Consider the following 17399-nt stretch of genomic DNA (forward strand, 5'->3'; position numbering starts at 1 on the left):
TATGAAACTGGAGCTCTTTAACTTGATTTCAGTATCAATAATTATTCATTTATTTGCCATTAATTAGAACACATTGCAGCTTCATCAAAACCAAAGGCTATTTCAAACTTTGTAGTGGACTGTAGCCTCCATAAAAATAGTATTTCCATTTTCCAAACTTTAACAGCCCCAGTATAAGGCAGAGCACTACCATTAGTCTCTGTACAAAGGGTAGAAAGATAAAAGATGCTGAAGAAAGAATCTCAAACTTGTCAAATGGGGCAGTTCTAATGAAATTTTTGCAATTCTTCTGAACAGATGAAGCAGCTTAGTTACTGTGTGGAAAACTGTTGGGGTCTTCTTGGGACTGAGAATGTTGAGTTAGAAAGCATACTTTTTTCCTTTTTTCTTTTTTTCTATCATTTGACTAGGAAAACTGAGATGACTTTGTCTTCAGCAGTAGTAACTGCTTTCTTGAGCGTAACATTTATCTTGGATTTTTTTTCCTCTTCTGTTGTCTTCCCTGCCCAAACTCTATTCTGCAACATTCCCTTTCTCTTCCCTTCTCTTTCTGGTTCACCCTGCTTCTTGCATTGGTCTGGCATGTTTCTTTCTTTCTTTCTCACAAAGCATGTTTTTTTTCTTTTCCTGTCTGCTCTAGTGATGTGCTGGAGGATGTCACTGTACTTGCCTCTGGAGATTGACAGCAGGCAGTATCTTCAGCAGGATTTCTTGAGCATGTTGCATTATTAGTAAGATAAGCAGATGAAAAAGGATCATCAAGCCAGCATGTCTTGTCAGCTTCAGGTGTACCAGGAGAGTAGGACAGTACCCACATTTATTTTTTTTACATGTAATATGTTCCTAGGAACATGAGTTCACTCAGAGGTATTGAACTATTTGTTCTTGTTATATTTTCACTCTAGAGCATTTGTTTTTAAACTATGAAACTCTGCAGCTGTACTGTGATCTTAGGTGAACTTGTCAGTCTTTCTGTAATATTACCAACTGAGTTTAGGTTTCTTGTGACAAACAAAAGTTATTTTCTCAGACAACAGGCATGAGGGGAACTAATATCCTGTGATGTCCTCTATTGTGCAGCTGTACTACATTCTGATAAGGCAGAAGATAGTCCTACATTGATCAACCCTGCTATACTCTCACTGCAGAAACACTGCAGAATTTTAAAGTCAGTAAGAGACAAAGCAATGAACTTAAATCCGTAGATGTTGCTGCCTTTTTTTTTTTTTTTTTAAATACCATGTCTAGTAAACTTGTATTTCCCCTGAAAATCAAGGTATGGAGATCTAAATGAGTAGGGCACAATGGCTTGACAAACAGACTCCTGTTCCTGTTGCACAGTTGCTAGCCAGAGAACAAAGAGCTGTAGAGAAACTGTAAAGGGTGTATGCTTCAGTGCTTGACTTTTCTTCGGTTTCTAATGTGAGCTTCTTGCCTTTCTTTTCCTGAGAAGGTTGGAAAGCAGATGTGAGTATCTTATGGCAAAAAACTGCACCCAGCATTGGCTTTTCAGCTATGGCTACCGTGTGCTGCAGCAGCACAATATCACTGCAGAGGGAGAGCAGCTGCTGCCCCTTTTTTTCCCCAAGGTGTCACATAAACTCTTTTCACGAGGCTGAATGTGCTGATCCTGTGGCTAAAGAGTTCAGACTGAATTTGCTGTCCTTTTTGCAAACCAGTGGTATTACAGTGGGATTGGCAAACCCCTACAGAAGTTGTGGAGAAACCTTTAGTTGTGTTCTCCTTTTGTGATCTATGAATAGGTGTGCAGGCTGGTTTTTTTGTTTGTTTTGGTTTTAGTATTGATGGAGGGAACTGAAAAGGCTAGGAGAGAGGGAGACTTATTTTGTATATGCCAGTGGATTATTTCTCCTTTGGATTTTTTTGTCTTGACCTTTTAGTCTCTATTTTATTGCCAGTTCCAAAGTTATCAGTAGTGTATTGTAATGTAGATCAAGAATTGTACCTCTGTTACAGGAATATGACACTTTGATTAAGAGTGAAGTCAGACACTGTCTGCCATTTTAAAATCAGACTTGCAGCAGATGCAGAGAAAAGGATGAAATGTGAAATGCTTTTTCAGTTCGTTCAAACTGAAGAGTGGTGTTGAATTGGAAAATGAATTGTGCTCTTTGAGATACTGTTTAGCAACTTCTGTCATGCTGTCCACTTCTGTTCCTTGGTCTGTTCTGCATGGAAGACTTCTGGTTCAACTGTCACTTACATACATGTTTGCAGGTCTGAATTAGATGCTGTAGCCATGTTTTTAACCTCATCTGAATTTCTATTCTGGTATTATCTTATAGACTGTGGTTTATTTCTCTTACCCACTTTTAATATCACTGACAAATTTACAATTTTCTGTCTCCTGGACTCCTTGTAGGGCCACCCTCATCTCTGCTCTTGTAACCTGCTTTCTGCCAGCCCTTCTCTCTACTTCATAGAATTACAGAGTATACTTTGATATTTCTTTCTTCAGCCAATGGCCAGTCCTATGCCTGTTCTCTTCCCTTGCACCTTTAAACCTATGACAGCCTCCTTTCTGTTTCCCAGCTTTGTTATTTGCTGGAACTTGTCATGTTACTCATTTATCTTTGTCTGTTTTCTGCTGCTCATCTCTGCCAAGACAGCTTCTCAGAAGTTGGAGACTGGAGATTGTTGAATAAAAATAATTTCATTAACAAACCTTAATTAGGGTATGCTAAAGTACCTTTTCTGAGGCTTATTTTCAAATGTTAAAATTATCTGAACTGTGAAAAGAGACAAAAATTGAAGTTGTACTAGTCTCCTTGTGGTGTTTCCACTCAAACAGTTAGATAGCCTATGCTAGATCCTCAGTGACCGTTTTCTGGTGAGGGCTAAACATTTATTTCTTGGGGCTAAAAATCTTCCCTACCTACAACTAACTGTGCCATTTATAAAGTTCTTTGTTTGACAGAGAAGGAATAGATTGAGCCATTTGTGGACATGTAGAAAGCTGCTTAGGGGCTGTTCTTCTAATCTATGGACTGGAGCAGTGGACATAAGCTTCTCCTTTCTCTTCCCTCTTTCCCACCACCTATGTATGTCTTCGGGCAACTGTTTCTGTGGCACCCACCCAATCCCATGGTTTTGTGAGATCTGAGTCGGAATTCCTCTTCAACCTGCAACTCTTCAGTGACATTAATGAAGAAAATAATAATAAAAAGAAGTTTCCTTGTTGTCAGTGCTGACTTCACTGGGTTCAGGTTCATCCAGGGTTCTTAAACTACACCATAAACTTTGGATAGTTTCCTGCACATTCAGTTCTGTTTTACTAAGCAGTTGGTACAGACAGGAAAAAAAGACTTTGGCTTGTGAAGATAAAAAGGTTTGAAAATCCTAATCAGCAATCTAAGTCTCTGTTGTGTTTCTAATAGGGCCTCCTGAAGAAGTGTTACTCTGCCAAGGCTGCATACTTGTTCCAGCAGGACAAGTTCTACGATGTCAGCTATGACACTGGTGACAAGTCCATTCAGTGCAGCAGGCGTCCGGATGCCTTCAAATTCTGGCTGATGTGGAAAGCCTTGGGAACCACAGGCCTTGAGGAGAGAGTAAACAGGGCACTGGCTTTGGCTAGGTACTGCCTCACAATTTTGAATATGTCTAGTCTGTTTAATTGATTGAAATGTTGACACTGCTGATACTCCGTATCCTGGAACAGACCACATTGTTACTTTTTTTCCCCCTCTCCTTTTGTTTGTGTATAATAGGAGAAACTAATAGCAATAATAATTAGTGTTATTACATTTGCTACAATATTTAGTAGTAACTATTACTTTTAGCAATAAGCATAGGTGTTGGTAAACATAGAAGTACAAATTCGACTATCAATCTATGTTGTTTAACATTTGTGTTATCTGAACCAGACTTAGGACAGGTTTGCCAATACACCTTTTTCTAATTGATAACTGTGTTCTGGTGTTACTGTAAAAGGAGCCTTATGTGCCACGCTCTTGAGCTGTGTCTAGCAAGAAGTGAATTAACCATTCTTCTCTTCACTTCATTCCTCATGACTGAGGAAACGCAGAAAGCTGATGTGGGGAAATTTGTATGAGGACACTCTGTTAATGTTAGGATGTAGTAGAGGTTTATTAAGGCATATTGTTCTGAGATACTGCTTGTTTTTTCTCCACAAATTTGCTGAAGTTCTTAATGCTTACAGTGTGTTCTGTTAGGGACTGAAGCACCTTTTGCTTGCGATCTTCCCCTTGCCTGCCCTGTTCAATTTTACTAAGTTTTTGGTCTTGCAGAACGGAGGTTCAGAAGTGAATTCTGCAAAATTCTTGCTAGAAGTTGTTTCTAAAGTGATGGTGATGTCTCAGTTTCTGGGAAGAAACTTCCATACACAGGTTGCTTTGTCATCTTATTTCAATATTATTTCTTCTATCAGATAATGGCCCATTAAAAACAATTCACCTGAAGTATCATATTTGTTCAGAATTTATACAAGATAAACCCCAATGAAATCTTCACCAGTTCGTGGGCTAGCTATATGCTACCATATGTCAAATCATTAATATTGAAAAAGTCACCCATATCATATTGCCATTTTATTTTTGATATGGACTACCAAGTTGAAAAGAATTGAATCTTTACTCCAGTGACAATTAAAGGAATAGTCTCACTTTAATGAAGTCACTTAAAGAAAAGGTAAAAATACCCATGACCTAAACCCAGAGTAGATGAGAAAGGAATAAAAAGAAAGAAGCAAAACCAGAAAAGCCCAAATGAGCTGTGGCTTTTTTCTCTATTTTATTTCTTTAAAGCCATTCATTGTTTGGGTGGTTAAGTGTTCCTTAATATCTTCTTGTTAAATTGCACCTTGGTTTTTTTCCAAAGCATTGTACTGTTCTGTGTCTCTACAGACTAAGTAATTCATTCCACTATCAGTAGGAGAATTGAGCCTTATCAAGGTCACTGGGCAAGGTCATTTGACAGAGTGTAGTGATTAATGACCTTTCTGGGATCGATATTTTCTTTGAATGTTAGGATTCAGCTGGTAGCGCTCCCAAGGAGTGACTGGGTTGTCCTTTTTTTTTTTTTCTTTTTTTTTTTTTTTTTTTTTAAGAAGAAATTTAATTCTTGGTCATTATGTGATGAAGTATATTCTTTACAGTAGCTGCATTGCTACCTTGGGTTTGCATGGACACGGGCACTATGCCAGGCTTCCTAACTACTCAACAGCTGTGCAGCCTTTCTCCTGATTTGTTACAGTAGGTGTTACTTTGATGTTGCAAAGACAGTATTTCAGCATTTCTGAACACAGACCTGGATTAATTCTGGAACTAGTCCAGTGACTATTGAATTTAACAGCAAGATTACTTTTTTCCCCCCATGGCCAGGCAGAGCTGCAAAGGTTTTAGGGTAATGGCAAGCATGTATTTCTGTTGCATCAAACTTGGCTTATTGGCTATTCCATTAATTTCTTCTTGTTCTGGAGATAAATCATATTTTCAGTGTATTAGATATCCCAGGAACATTGTGATGCTACCTATTTGGAAAGGCTTATTTTTAAAATACCTACAGTAGAGCATCCTGCTGATTACTTCAGAAAATTTTCTTCTGGTTGGTTTTTTTTTTTCCAATTATTTTTGATGCAGGGATATTGCTTTATGAAGTACACTAAAAAGAAAATAGAAGTAAACTGCTTTTAGAATACAACTATAACCAGCTCTGCATTTTATGCTTCAGCATCTTTGCAGGTTTTCTGCCTGATTCCTCTTCTGACACCCACTCTTAGCAGACATATGTCTACTTTCACTGCAGATCTCCACCCCTCATTTTCTGCAAGGCTTAATCATAGCAAATACCACTTCTCTGTGCACTCCAGTCCTCACTGAGACTCAAGCCCTTCTAACATTCTGCAACCATGACACGATAATAAAATTCCACTGTCAACTGTGGAAAGATGCACAAAGCAAATTGCTCCACTGCCATCAAATGGTCCTGGCAAGATAAGTCATGGGTGATGGATTTTCTAATGGCTGCCTTCTTAGGCTATTGGCAGTGCAGTTAAGAATGTGATTAACAGTGTTGTGAGCTTGACCGACATCAGATATCCTATGTCAGATGGTGGTATAAGAAAAAAAAAAAGGCACTTGTGATAAGAGGGAAGGGTATTAAGCATTGTAAAATAGCTTTTAACAATTTAAGACCTAAAAAAAAAAAGGGGGAGGGGGAACTGTCAGAGGAAAGGTGGTCATAAGTAGGTTTCTTTTTCAAGATTTAATTAAAACAAAAAAAATGGAGGGCCACTGTCTTGTGAATAGCCTGCTGATTTTGCTGAATGTTGGTTTTATGGCACAGACAAGTATCTTCTCATCAACAGGACAAAAGGACTGAGCTTGTTTTTACTTAAGACAATTCCCCTACAGAAACAAGTTCCTCCCAACATGCTCACATGATATCTAGTCTCCTACTTACCTTTCAGCATGCCTCTTTTTCAGCCTAAACAGTAGCGTGGGCATTAACAGCCAGGTAACAAAGAAATACACACAGTAGGATCTAAATGGTCATGGCGGAAAAGACCCAGAACCTCAACTTGTTATAGTGAGAGGAAGCATCTCAACAGTGCACAGTGCGGCGCAACTCAGAGCTGTGTGTCGTGGGAACTGGCACTCTACCACAGCAATCATTTTGCAGGGATGTGTGCTAAGAGGTAATGAGTCACACGCATGATACTTGTTAATGATAAACAGCATGACAACTCCCTATGCTCTGTTTTGAAAAACATATACCATCTAGGGTATTGTTTACTGGCTCCCTAGCCAACCTGTTTCTGCAGCACGTCTGCGGAATAGCAGGCATTTCAGATACAACTGTGCTAGAGATGTCCCTGTGGGGGTGGGTTTCAGGCATGTGGATAGGACCAAGGGGAGTTATTCTGACGGTATTCTTCTTCCTCAAGTAGTGGATAAAATAATTATTTGTGTCATGACCAGTAATGCAGCCACGGGCAGGAAAATGCCAAATAAATGCAACAAAAGAACAGATTTGTACACAATGAGTAGTCAACTGTCTCAGTTTTATTACTGTTAGACAGCAAAATCTTTGTGTAGAGGACTAAAATTCTGTTGAAGTGGAAAAGCTGTGTGAATTTGAGGTGATTTCTTTGGAGTTTTCCTTGGGAACACTTTGGAAGGGGGGGAATAAGAGAAGTCCCAGCTATGTCACGGTGTCCTCTTTGCTTCAGAATTCCTGTGTGATGTATGCCATGGCAAAGTTGAGGTCATGTTTTAAAAAACTTCTATAAATTGAAGCTGTTTGGATCCAAAGTTTTGATTCAAATCCATCTTCCTATTGAAGGTTTCTGTGTTTTTCATACTGACAGGTGAAAGAGAAAAGAAATACTTATTTCAATGCATTGTTAGCATAGGATGCCCAGGGATTATTGTGCATCAGCAGTGGCTCACTGAATGGAAGTGTGCACTGTTGCATACAGTGTGGAATAAGGACAGTACTAGGAAAACTGCTGGCCTTGAAGTATGTGGAAACTTTTAAATTCTGGGCTAAACGAAGAGGTCCTGGTGACAGTAGTAGTGTAAGAGATACCAGGCTGACCATGAAATAGCATGGCAGCACAGCATCATCACTTGAGAAAAAGAGGTGGAGGAATTAATTTGTAGAGAGCAACATCAATGGAAATTTGCATTGGGAAAGTTCACAGCCTGATGCAAATAGGATCAATTGTGCCATGTGGCTCCACTGAAAATCTCTGCCTGGGGACAGAATTTGGGCTCTCCTCAGTGCTCCTTGGCTGGCTGTAGCCTTCATTTGTTTTCAGAAACTGATAGCTACTGCATTTTCACAGCAGGTAGAGATGAGGTTTAACTCTGGTTTCTTTAGGGAGGGAAAAAAAAAAAAAAAGGAAAAGAAGAAAAAAGAGGAGGAAAAAAAAGTGTGTACATGTTCAAGACCTTTTTTGTTGTTGTCTGTACGTATTGTTTTCTTCTATGCTTTAAAACCCTGCATTTTTAATTACAGATACCTAGTGGAGGAAATTAAGAAAAGAGAGGGATTCCAGCTTCTTTTGGAGGTAAGTGAAAATGGTACTGAACTGGTGTCGTTATTGGGGAGTTGTGTGTGTCTATTGTTTGATTTTGTTCTTTTTAGCCAATTGCCTTTATGTATTTGAAGTATATAATATAATAAGTTTATGTATTGGAGATACATAGATGTGATTGAACACATATAACATGCTCTGTATTCCCTACCATTACTCTACCTATTTTCCTAGCTTCTGGGCCTGTATTGCCTAAGGGGGTATAGATGGAGCTCTTTTCTGTTAAAGTGAAAAGTCTGGCTACAGAAAAGCAGTGCTTGCCAGACTTAAGTGTAAGACTGTCTGCTGGATGGAAGAATATTTTGATCCTAAAAATGGACTTTTCATGATTAAAGTCCGTGTTTTTTTCCTTAATTCTGTTTCTACACTAATCTTCCCCCAAACTACCCAAATATTGTGTTTTTCATTCATCTTTGCTAAATCTGTCAGTAATAAACCTCTTGGTGATCTTGCTTGGGGGAGAGTGAGTAAAGGGGGCAGAATTAAAGCGCTGTTTTTTCACTTATCCTCAGCTCTTTGGTTAATAAGACTAACATGCTGGGGATGTTGCAAAGACCTGTCTTTTTAGAAAAACCTGCATTGTTGAAACTGTGTGTGTAAGTGTGTGTGTGAAAGACAGCTGGGTGTGTAGTGTGGGGAGGAAGAGACCACATGGAGGAGGAAGGGGAACCAAGTAAGTGCCACACATGGAGACCAGCAAACCAAAACGATGCAGATTTGCTTTACACTTGCTGATGCCATGAGCATTCCGGGTTAGGCTAGAAGAAATATGAAATATAAAAAATGTTTTATACTATTCATATAATATAAACTTTTCCCTTTAACTTTGAAATTGGCTAATTTCAAAGTGCATACTGGGAAACTTTACATGGAGTAAAGAATTTCGGGCCAGCAGCACATGCTGGGGTTCCTAAAGTGGCAAGTCTGTTAAAAGCTCTCCATTTTCTGTTATTGTAGAGCTTAGCAGAGAGCCCAGATCTACTGTACATGTGAAAGCTGTTGGTGAGAGCAGAGGCTGCTATTCAGTTCCTGCAGGAACAGGACACTCGGATTAAAAGTGGGATTGGAGGGAGTGCTATAGTACGGGCTATGAGAAGGAAACTGAGCAAGGGGTAAGAAAAGGTTTTCAGGGGTGCAGGGGGACAAGCACTGAGAATTCAAAGAAAAACTGCTGGGAGGCAGCTCGGCCCAGTTATGTGAGCCCTTTCTGAAAGGAAGTTGGACTTTGGACAAGAAGCTCAGGAAGATGATCCTCTGATACATGCAGTGAGGAAATTCCTGCAACAAGAAACGCTCTGTGGCCTGGAAGTGCCACTTGCGCTTGAGTCATCTTGAACTCTTCTGTGGTATAATTGCTTACCTGCTTGGATAAGAGCTGTGACAAGATAACCAGAAATAGTGAAGCATGGGGGTAGTTAAGTTTTTCTAGGATGAATGGTATTTTCAGAGGGGGATGATGTATTTGATGTGTGAAAGGAAACTGAGATAATCAAGAAGGCAATATAAGCAATATGGTAATATATGCCATCTGTCTACTCCTGCCATCTGATTTTAAATAGTTTTAAAATAAACCCTGTAACAGCGAGCTAGTGCTTGTGCTCATGAAGAAGCCGCTGCCTTTTCAGGGTCTGTGTTTATGTGTGTACTCAATGCATGCTCTTTGGGGAAAGAAATGGGACTTTAAGAGCTGAGCTTTATTTCATTCAGTGGCAGCAGGTGGCAGGTTTGCAGCTCTGTTCCTGCTGACAATGATATTCTTCTTGATGATTAAATTGTATTTAATGCATTCTTTGAAGTGAGGCAGAAAATGATATGAGCAGTTCTCAGTGCCCTTTCATGAAAGAACATGTCTCAGCTGGTGGGCTCTCCTCGTTCAGGAAACTGCCTGGGATTGTGATAGCAGCCATGTTCACAGTGGGGCAAAGAGATGGTGTGACCCAGCTACTAAGCTCCCTTTTAACTTCAATTTTTTTTCCTTTCAACCAGTACTAATGAGGATGGCATGTGGGAGGAGAAGAGGGGTGTGTGAGTTTATAATCCATGTTATAATGTAGACCCCAGTTACATACTGTGTTGCAAATAATGTAGGTCAAGTTTGACTGAGTGGTTTTATGGGTAATGTTGGATGGGATTAGAAGGCACATCTATTCCTCGTGCTATTGCTATCTGTACATGTTAAAAAAAAAAAAAAAAGTTCAGAATTAGCAGGAAATGTAGAGAGGCCCTGGACTGGTCTGCTGGGAACTTTTTCCTCAATCACGTATGAAACAGAAACCTCATAAGCACAAAATGCCTTATTTTATGGTGCATGGTGAACAGCCATTCTTGTTGGGAGTCTTGCAGGTAACTCTCTGCTGAGTTTAAAGGCAAAATTTCTCTGGAGGGAAGCAGAGATCTGGAGTCTTAGTCTTTGCTCAAAAGGCCTGCTTAGATATTGGACAAGATGTATCCAGCATATGGCATGTACCCTGCAAGGGGTCCTGAGATTCTTATAAAATGTGGAAATTGAGAAAACCAGCATTAACTCCAGCACTGTGTAGTGTGCTGTGTGATATATGATATAAAAGGAGATAAGCAGCATTCAGCAGAAAAATGACTAGGTGTACAAGTGTTAAATGGTGACAAAAATTGAGTTTGTGTTTTGTGTAAAATGCATCATAGGAAATTTCCATTTAAGAAAAACACTAAAAAGAAAATGTATTCTTCTCTTTAAAGTTGCTTCAGTTTTTAAATCTGTAAGTTACCTCTCTATGCTCTCTTACCCTTTTTTCTAATCAAAATTTGTAGTGAGCAAAGCAATGTTAAATATGTATATAGGAAGAAGAAGTGAAAAAGGAACCCCAACAGGTTTCCTTTTGCTGGCAGCAGGAAAAGAAATGGATGATATGAAAACTATTTCTAGTTCCAAAAAAGGGAAACAAGAGGTTAGTTGGAGATTGAAGTTTTAATGAAAAGGGTATAAACTCAAAGGCTTCCCCCCCTCCAAAAAAAAAAAAAAGCAGAACTCTTTGACAAACTATATATATGTGTTCCTGTCCCTTTTGTTATATCTTATAAGAAATCACTTGTTCTCTTGTTTAGCCGGAGTATGCAAATGTTTGCTTTTGGTACATTCCACCAAGCTTAAGAAAAATGGAGGATGGACCTGAATTTTGGCAGAAGCTACACCAGGTGAGTGTCACATGAACAGTGTTATCTGTAGTTTACTCACTTATCTGTATGCCAGATAAGAATGTGAAATAGCCCTTGGCTTTGCTCACCGTTAACCTATCAGTAGAATGGGGATTTAATCCTTAAATAGATGTTGGTAGGATTTAAGTTTGTTCTCTGTTTAGACAAAGCTAATTAATATTTTTCTTAATGTAAGAGATGAAGGCATTTACAAGTATTCAGCTTACTATCAAAGCTGTTAGCAGCTGGCAGAACTGAGAGAAGAGGAACAGTATTGTCTGCATCTCTTGTCTAGATGGAGTGAGTATTCATTACCTGTTTCAGACACTTAACAATGCTGTCCTTGGAACTTGGCTTGCATTACCTATGATAATCTATGATAATGCAAGTGAGGAAGTGCTTAAGAATGCATTTCTGATGTTAAACAACCCATAAATGACAACAAGAATACAATGGGGAAAAAACTTCACTGGTGAGCATTTTGGTAACTCTTTGCCATCCTGGTAGAAAATCATGAACATCTTGAAAAAAGCAGCAGTACAATTTTGAAGTTACTAGTGGGGAATCAGTAGTTAAGACTTAATTAAGAAGCCAGTAGACACTGTGGGATTGTGTTTTACTGAATAAGCTATTCTGTGAGGAACTGAATTTAATTCATTGTTTGCTTCTCTCTAGCAGCTTTGGTGTTCTGCATTTATTCTTTCCTTGAATTTGCTACTAGAAATTTGAATTAGAACATAGATGTGTATACCATATGCAAGCATGCATATGGTATACATACTATATATACATGCATACTTTCTATAACATCTGCTCTCCTTTCAGCAGCTTTACTTTTACAGGAATTGCTTTCAGTTTATGCTGGATGCTGCTGTCTTTAGGGGTGAGGTCTTCCTTAACCCTGTCTGTATTGTTTTGGAAAGTATATTTATCTTTCACAGTACAAAGCCATGTATAGCCACAGTGTGGATACAAGGGCTTTGTATTTACCATGCTTTCACAAAGCATGGATGAGTTATGATCCTTTCATATGGTGCTTCCCCTCCTCTTGTTAGAGTGGAAGGCCTATGTGTGTGTATATATGTATACACACACACACACACACAGACAGAGCTGTATAACAGCTCCTCTACCCATGGAGGAGTGAGGATTTGGAAAGAAGCAATGGGAAGGCATAGAAGAAATAATGCTGCAACTGCCATCTTTTGATTTATGTACGCTAGGGAAGGGACTGAGGAGGGAAGGGATGAAGCCCAATGAATGGCTTTAAGCATGTATGTTGTCAGTGGGTTATTGCGTGTAACTTACTGGTTCTTTTGCTCTGCTGCTCTATGATGCTTCCAGTCAGGGTGGGGAATAGATGCCTGGCTTTATTTTATGTACTGGTATAGATAAACTGATGCTGGAAATGCAGATTTCCTAGCCAGTGTTTTGTGGGAGAGAACTTGGAAAGCAGTTTGTGTGCAATTTTTCCCGAGAACTGAGCACCACTGCAGATCTCGACTACTCTTTTCATGGGCAAGGTGACATTTTCTTGATTCCTACGCCTCCTCTGATGAAGCACTAAGAAACCCAAAATCATAAACCAGAACCTATTTCCCTTGTCCCCACAAAAGCCTGAAAAAAAATCTACCACAAAACAGACCAAAACTCCCTGGCAAAGCAAGGCACGAATGGCACAAATTTCTCTCCTGGAGGAAACAACAAATGATGATTGTTAGTTGCATTGTTTTAGGCACTGCTGGGAAGTTCTTGGACACTACAGAAATGAGCCTGTTAGACAACTAAAACATTATTTCATCTCCCTGATTCTCTACAGGGACAGGTCTGGGGTTACTTTGCTTTTTGGATGCTGAGGGCCGTTTTGGGGCACAACATGTATCAGTGAGCAGATGAGATGACAGCACTGGGTCACAAAAGATAAGACTGACTTGACTTTTCCAGCTAATGTCAATTTGTTCTAACATTGCTGATGCAAACAGCATAGTCATTGTATTACTATTACATTAATCAGTACAAATATATGGCTGGCCAAGAAGGAATGCATCCTGATTAGCAAGGTGTAAGTGATAAGAAGATGAAGACTGAAGAGGTTGTTGCATTATGCCATTGATGGGCAGATGGGGGTGTGTATAGTTTCTTGACTGCAAGTGTTCCCTGAATATTCCCAACATTCCACTAAAGTGATCATTAAAATGGTTTAATTTACAATTTGTATTTTCACACAACATTTTAACATCACAGTTATTCTGTTTATCCAGAAATCAATCTTCCTTTTTGTTGACCTGCATATCTGACAATAATTAAGGAAATGTATGGCTTAAAAAACCCTTAAGTAATTGATTTTATTCAACTGCTTGTTCAGCAATATTGTTCAGCATAAGATGCTGTCTTCTAAGGTTAGTTATGTGAGTTTTAGTGCTGGTGAAAGTTGATAAGCAAATAGCTCTGATCTCAGGTCTTCAGCTTTGTGAAGAATTTGCATAGTCCTGTGCAAAATAACCCTGAAGGTATTCTGCTGTACTGGCTCTTCTCCAGCTTCCATGGCCCACTTTATGTGGAAATGTGTTAGGGCTGACTGGATTGCAGAGTGATACCTGATTCTGATGTCAGTCTTCCAGCTGTCCTACATAAACTGTGTCTCTCAGGAACCTTTTTTTTTTTTTTTTTTTTTGTGTGTGTGTGATAGGCTGTTTGTTTTAAATTTGGGGGCCTTGGACTTTAGGTATAAAATTTGCCCTCTTCAGAGCCCCCAACATGCAAACCAGAAAGGTGATAGGAAAGAGTGGCCTGAAGGATTTGGGACAGCCACTAGTTGGTTATTTGACTCATCACCTGAATGCTTTAGGGAAAAAGAAACAACATGGTGGTGGGGAAGTAAAGAGGAGCATAAGTGGTACATTACTCCATTACCTAGTGAAACTGGGAATTCTGTGCACATCTACAGTCTTGCAACACTTTCATCTTTTGGGATTACAGCAGGAATTGGCGCTGTAGTGAAACTGGTTCTATAGACAGTACAGCAAGGCTTTGCATGCAGTTGGGTGGTCCAAGATAGTCCACGCCCTGAACATTTTGCAGTATGTGGAGGGCGTAGCAGATAGGATAACTTGTAAAGGAACCTTTTTCAGTGACATTCTTCACAAGTGAAGAGGGATTTCTTCTTGCAGCAACCATACAAACGGGCACTCTGGGGTAATTGGGGAGCTGCTGTTACATTCAACTAGAAATATTTGTAAGTGGTGTTACTTTGTCATTGCAAACCAGGGGCAGTTGTGTCTGACCTGGAACGGACATAATTGACAGGATGAAGGAGCAGTTGCTTTGCTAGTACTGTATGTGCCTCCTAGTGATGTTTTTGCTCCTCTTCCTCTTGTGACACACCATTGGATTTACTTTTTGTACCGCTGAGGATGGTCAGTATGTCACAGGGTCACAGTCAGAAAAGTGTAACTGGAAATTACAAGCCAGAAATAGAAGTGAGAGAACTAAAAAATTTAAGCCCAGACCATTCCAATTTTCATTTTTTTTCCATAACCACAACTATCTATGCATATTCTTACTTGTAACAATATTCTCTTTAGAAAAGTCATCTTTCTCAGCTTATGCTGAAGTGTCTCTAGATGATGCAGAATTAGCTGATTGTTAGTAATACTGTCTCTGGAAAGCCTCCTGGCAGCACAGAGGGTGCTAGGGCATGAGGAAGCATTTGGAGGGATGCATCTGGAACTATTGCCATCCTGTTGCTAACCCAGCCAGCCATGCCTTGTGCATTCTGGATCAGCTTGTAGTCTGCTCAAACTCGGTGTGGTCTAGAAAACTAAGGAGACACAGAAGTAATCATCTTTAACAGAGCCCTCCTCCTGCAGGAGCCTGGCTTTGCCGAAGGATCCTGGAGCGTAACTGTAGGTAGACTACTGCATATTGAATACTGCTCAGTAAAGAAGGCTAGTGGTATATTGCTAAGTACCACTTTAGACCTCAAAATTGGGGTTAAAAAAGTGTCAGTAGATTCCTGATAGGTCTTTCATGCTTTACTAGACTTTGCCTGGACTGTAGTTCTAAGCATATGCTGGAGTATCAGATTCCAGTGGTTCAGTAAAGCTTTTATATGCAGTTGTTAGTTCCAGTTGCTCAAAATTCTAGCATCTCAGGCTCAGACTCTACTTGTGTGGTGTGTTTAGGGGTTTTTGTTTTGTTTGCTTCCTGCCCTTTTGTGGATTTTTGGCCAAATAATACAAAATTTATTGGCTGTATTAGAAGGCTCAGGATACAATTTCATACTAAAGCCTATATAACTTGGAATGCCATTTATGCCCCTCCCCTCTCCTCCTTAGTAAAAGGTAACCTTACTCCTGCCTTTCCCCCCCTATTTAAGAGAAGAATATAGCTGTCTGCTCTGTGAAGGCATATTTGTAAAATAGCCTGTCATGCTGACTGGTGTTGTGATACATTTATATAATGAGAGGTTTCATATCAAAGCTGAAATGTAAGGAGGTTGAAGTGGTGTTGCCTTGGCAACCTCTGAATCTTGTGGTCTTTGTGGTATAAATCAAACACTAATCAAGGACCCGATTCAGTATTCTTTATGTATTCAAAATATCTATTGGCTCTGGTACGAGGTTTGAATGGGAAAGGAAAACAAGACCTCCAATTGGTTATATTAATAACCCTCTATATTTTGGAAGAACAAGAGAAAAATGACATAGATTAAAATCAGAACATTAAATGCGGCAAGCCCAGGTTTATGCACAAGAAAGGTCCCCAACATGTCACTGCATGGGATCACCACTTGGGATTTGTGTGCAAAATGTTGTTACTTGAATGCCTGGCATCCTTGTATACTATACGTTGAGTTTTTCTTACCCTTGAACGAGAACACAATTAAACAATGTTTTATTGTGTGTGTTTGAAGAGCAATGGTAGAGACCTCTTTCTGTGAACTTTGCTTACATGAGTAATTTTTATGGTAACAAGTAGCCTACTGACTCTAGCATCTAGCTCTGTTTGACACTAGTTTCTGTGGAGGGCCACATCAATCGACAGGAAAATCAATGGTAAGATTTACACAGAAGTATATGGGAGTTAGATTGGCTAAATCATTGTGACTGACAGATCTGGAGCTGTTCATCAGTCACTTGTGAATACTGTATGTCGATCTAATTGTTTCTGATCCCACGTGCTTTCTTGTTACATTGAAATAATGTAATCATGTAGAAATACGTTTGAAAAAGAATGGAAGGAAAAAGAGTGGGTCAAGTTCTGGGTGTTTTTTTGCCAACATGTGAGGATTGTTAAGAGATGGTGCCATCCCTCAACCTTTTTGCTTTCTCTTAAAGCAACCTACAAATCTGTTGTGGACTTCAAGAAGCAAAAATCTACAAATGGAAGAGATTGCTTTGGCAGGTCTAAAAGAAAGACCTTCCGGGGGGATGGATTGTCATTTCGGTGAATCAGATGGGGACATCCAAAGGGGTTGTCTGAAGAAATTTGGTTTGTCAGGGAAATCCTCAGGGTCAATAGAAGCTTCAGATCAATCCTGTGTAACTTGAGGCAGTTACCCAAGGAAGCTGCTTGAGGAGTTGGCACAGTTTCCCTCCATCTTTAACATGGAGAAGAAGGGGAACTCCCAGATCATGACTTGGGCAACCTACAGTCAGAAGCACCCTTGGGAAAAACTTGTCATTCCTCATTATTCAGGAGGGGAACCTTAGGGATGCCAGGATCCTAGCTCGGCTGCTTTAGTTCATAAACACAAGTAAGAAGAACCCAACACTAAATCCTCAGCATGCTGTGTGCTGTTTTAGGCCTCTATTTTACAGGCTGCTGGAGGGAGGAGCTGCAAAATCTCCTCCTAATTCAATGGGCCCAGATGAATTCTCAGTATTGTTCAAGAGTGGCAGAAATACAGCATTCTTGGAGAGGTGACAGCAGGAGGCCTGGTGGAGGCAGGGCTGCAGGCAAGGACCCTAGGGGAGAGAGGCACAATAAGGCCTGCAACCACAGAATGAGTAATACAATAATAACCAGGACTTATGCTGTAGTGTGACCATTCCTCAGCAGAGGATGGTGCTCAGAAATTTAATAATAAAATGAGCAGTCACTTGTTAAGGTCACAACATCTCTTATTTTGCAACTAATAGTA

The 17399-nt window shown here is 39.7% G+C and overlaps 1 protein-coding gene across 2 annotated transcripts in view; it reads left to right on the forward strand.

Moving 5' to 3' along the window:
- GADL1 (glutamate decarboxylase-like 1) overlaps positions 1-17399 on the forward strand; it is a 72663-nt gene that overhangs the window by 25405 nt on the left and 29859 nt on the right. For both annotated transcript variants that reach the window (XM_010584319.1, XM_010584318.1), the window contains 3 exons: positions 3399-3598; positions 8005-8056; positions 11165-11254. In XM_010584319.1, coding sequence (XP_010582621.1) covers positions 3399-3598; positions 8005-8056; positions 11165-11254 — 342 coding nt within the window. The remainder of the gene's footprint in view (positions 1-3398; positions 3599-8004; positions 8057-11164; positions 11255-17399) is intronic.

Source organism: Haliaeetus leucocephalus, unplaced genomic scaffold (genome assembly GCF_000737465.1).
Source record: "Haliaeetus leucocephalus isolate CR32 unplaced genomic scaffold, Haliaeetus_leucocephalus-4.0 Scaffold973, whole genome shotgun sequence".
Classification (NCBI taxonomy): Eukaryota; Metazoa; Chordata; class Aves; order Accipitriformes; family Accipitridae; genus Haliaeetus; species Haliaeetus leucocephalus.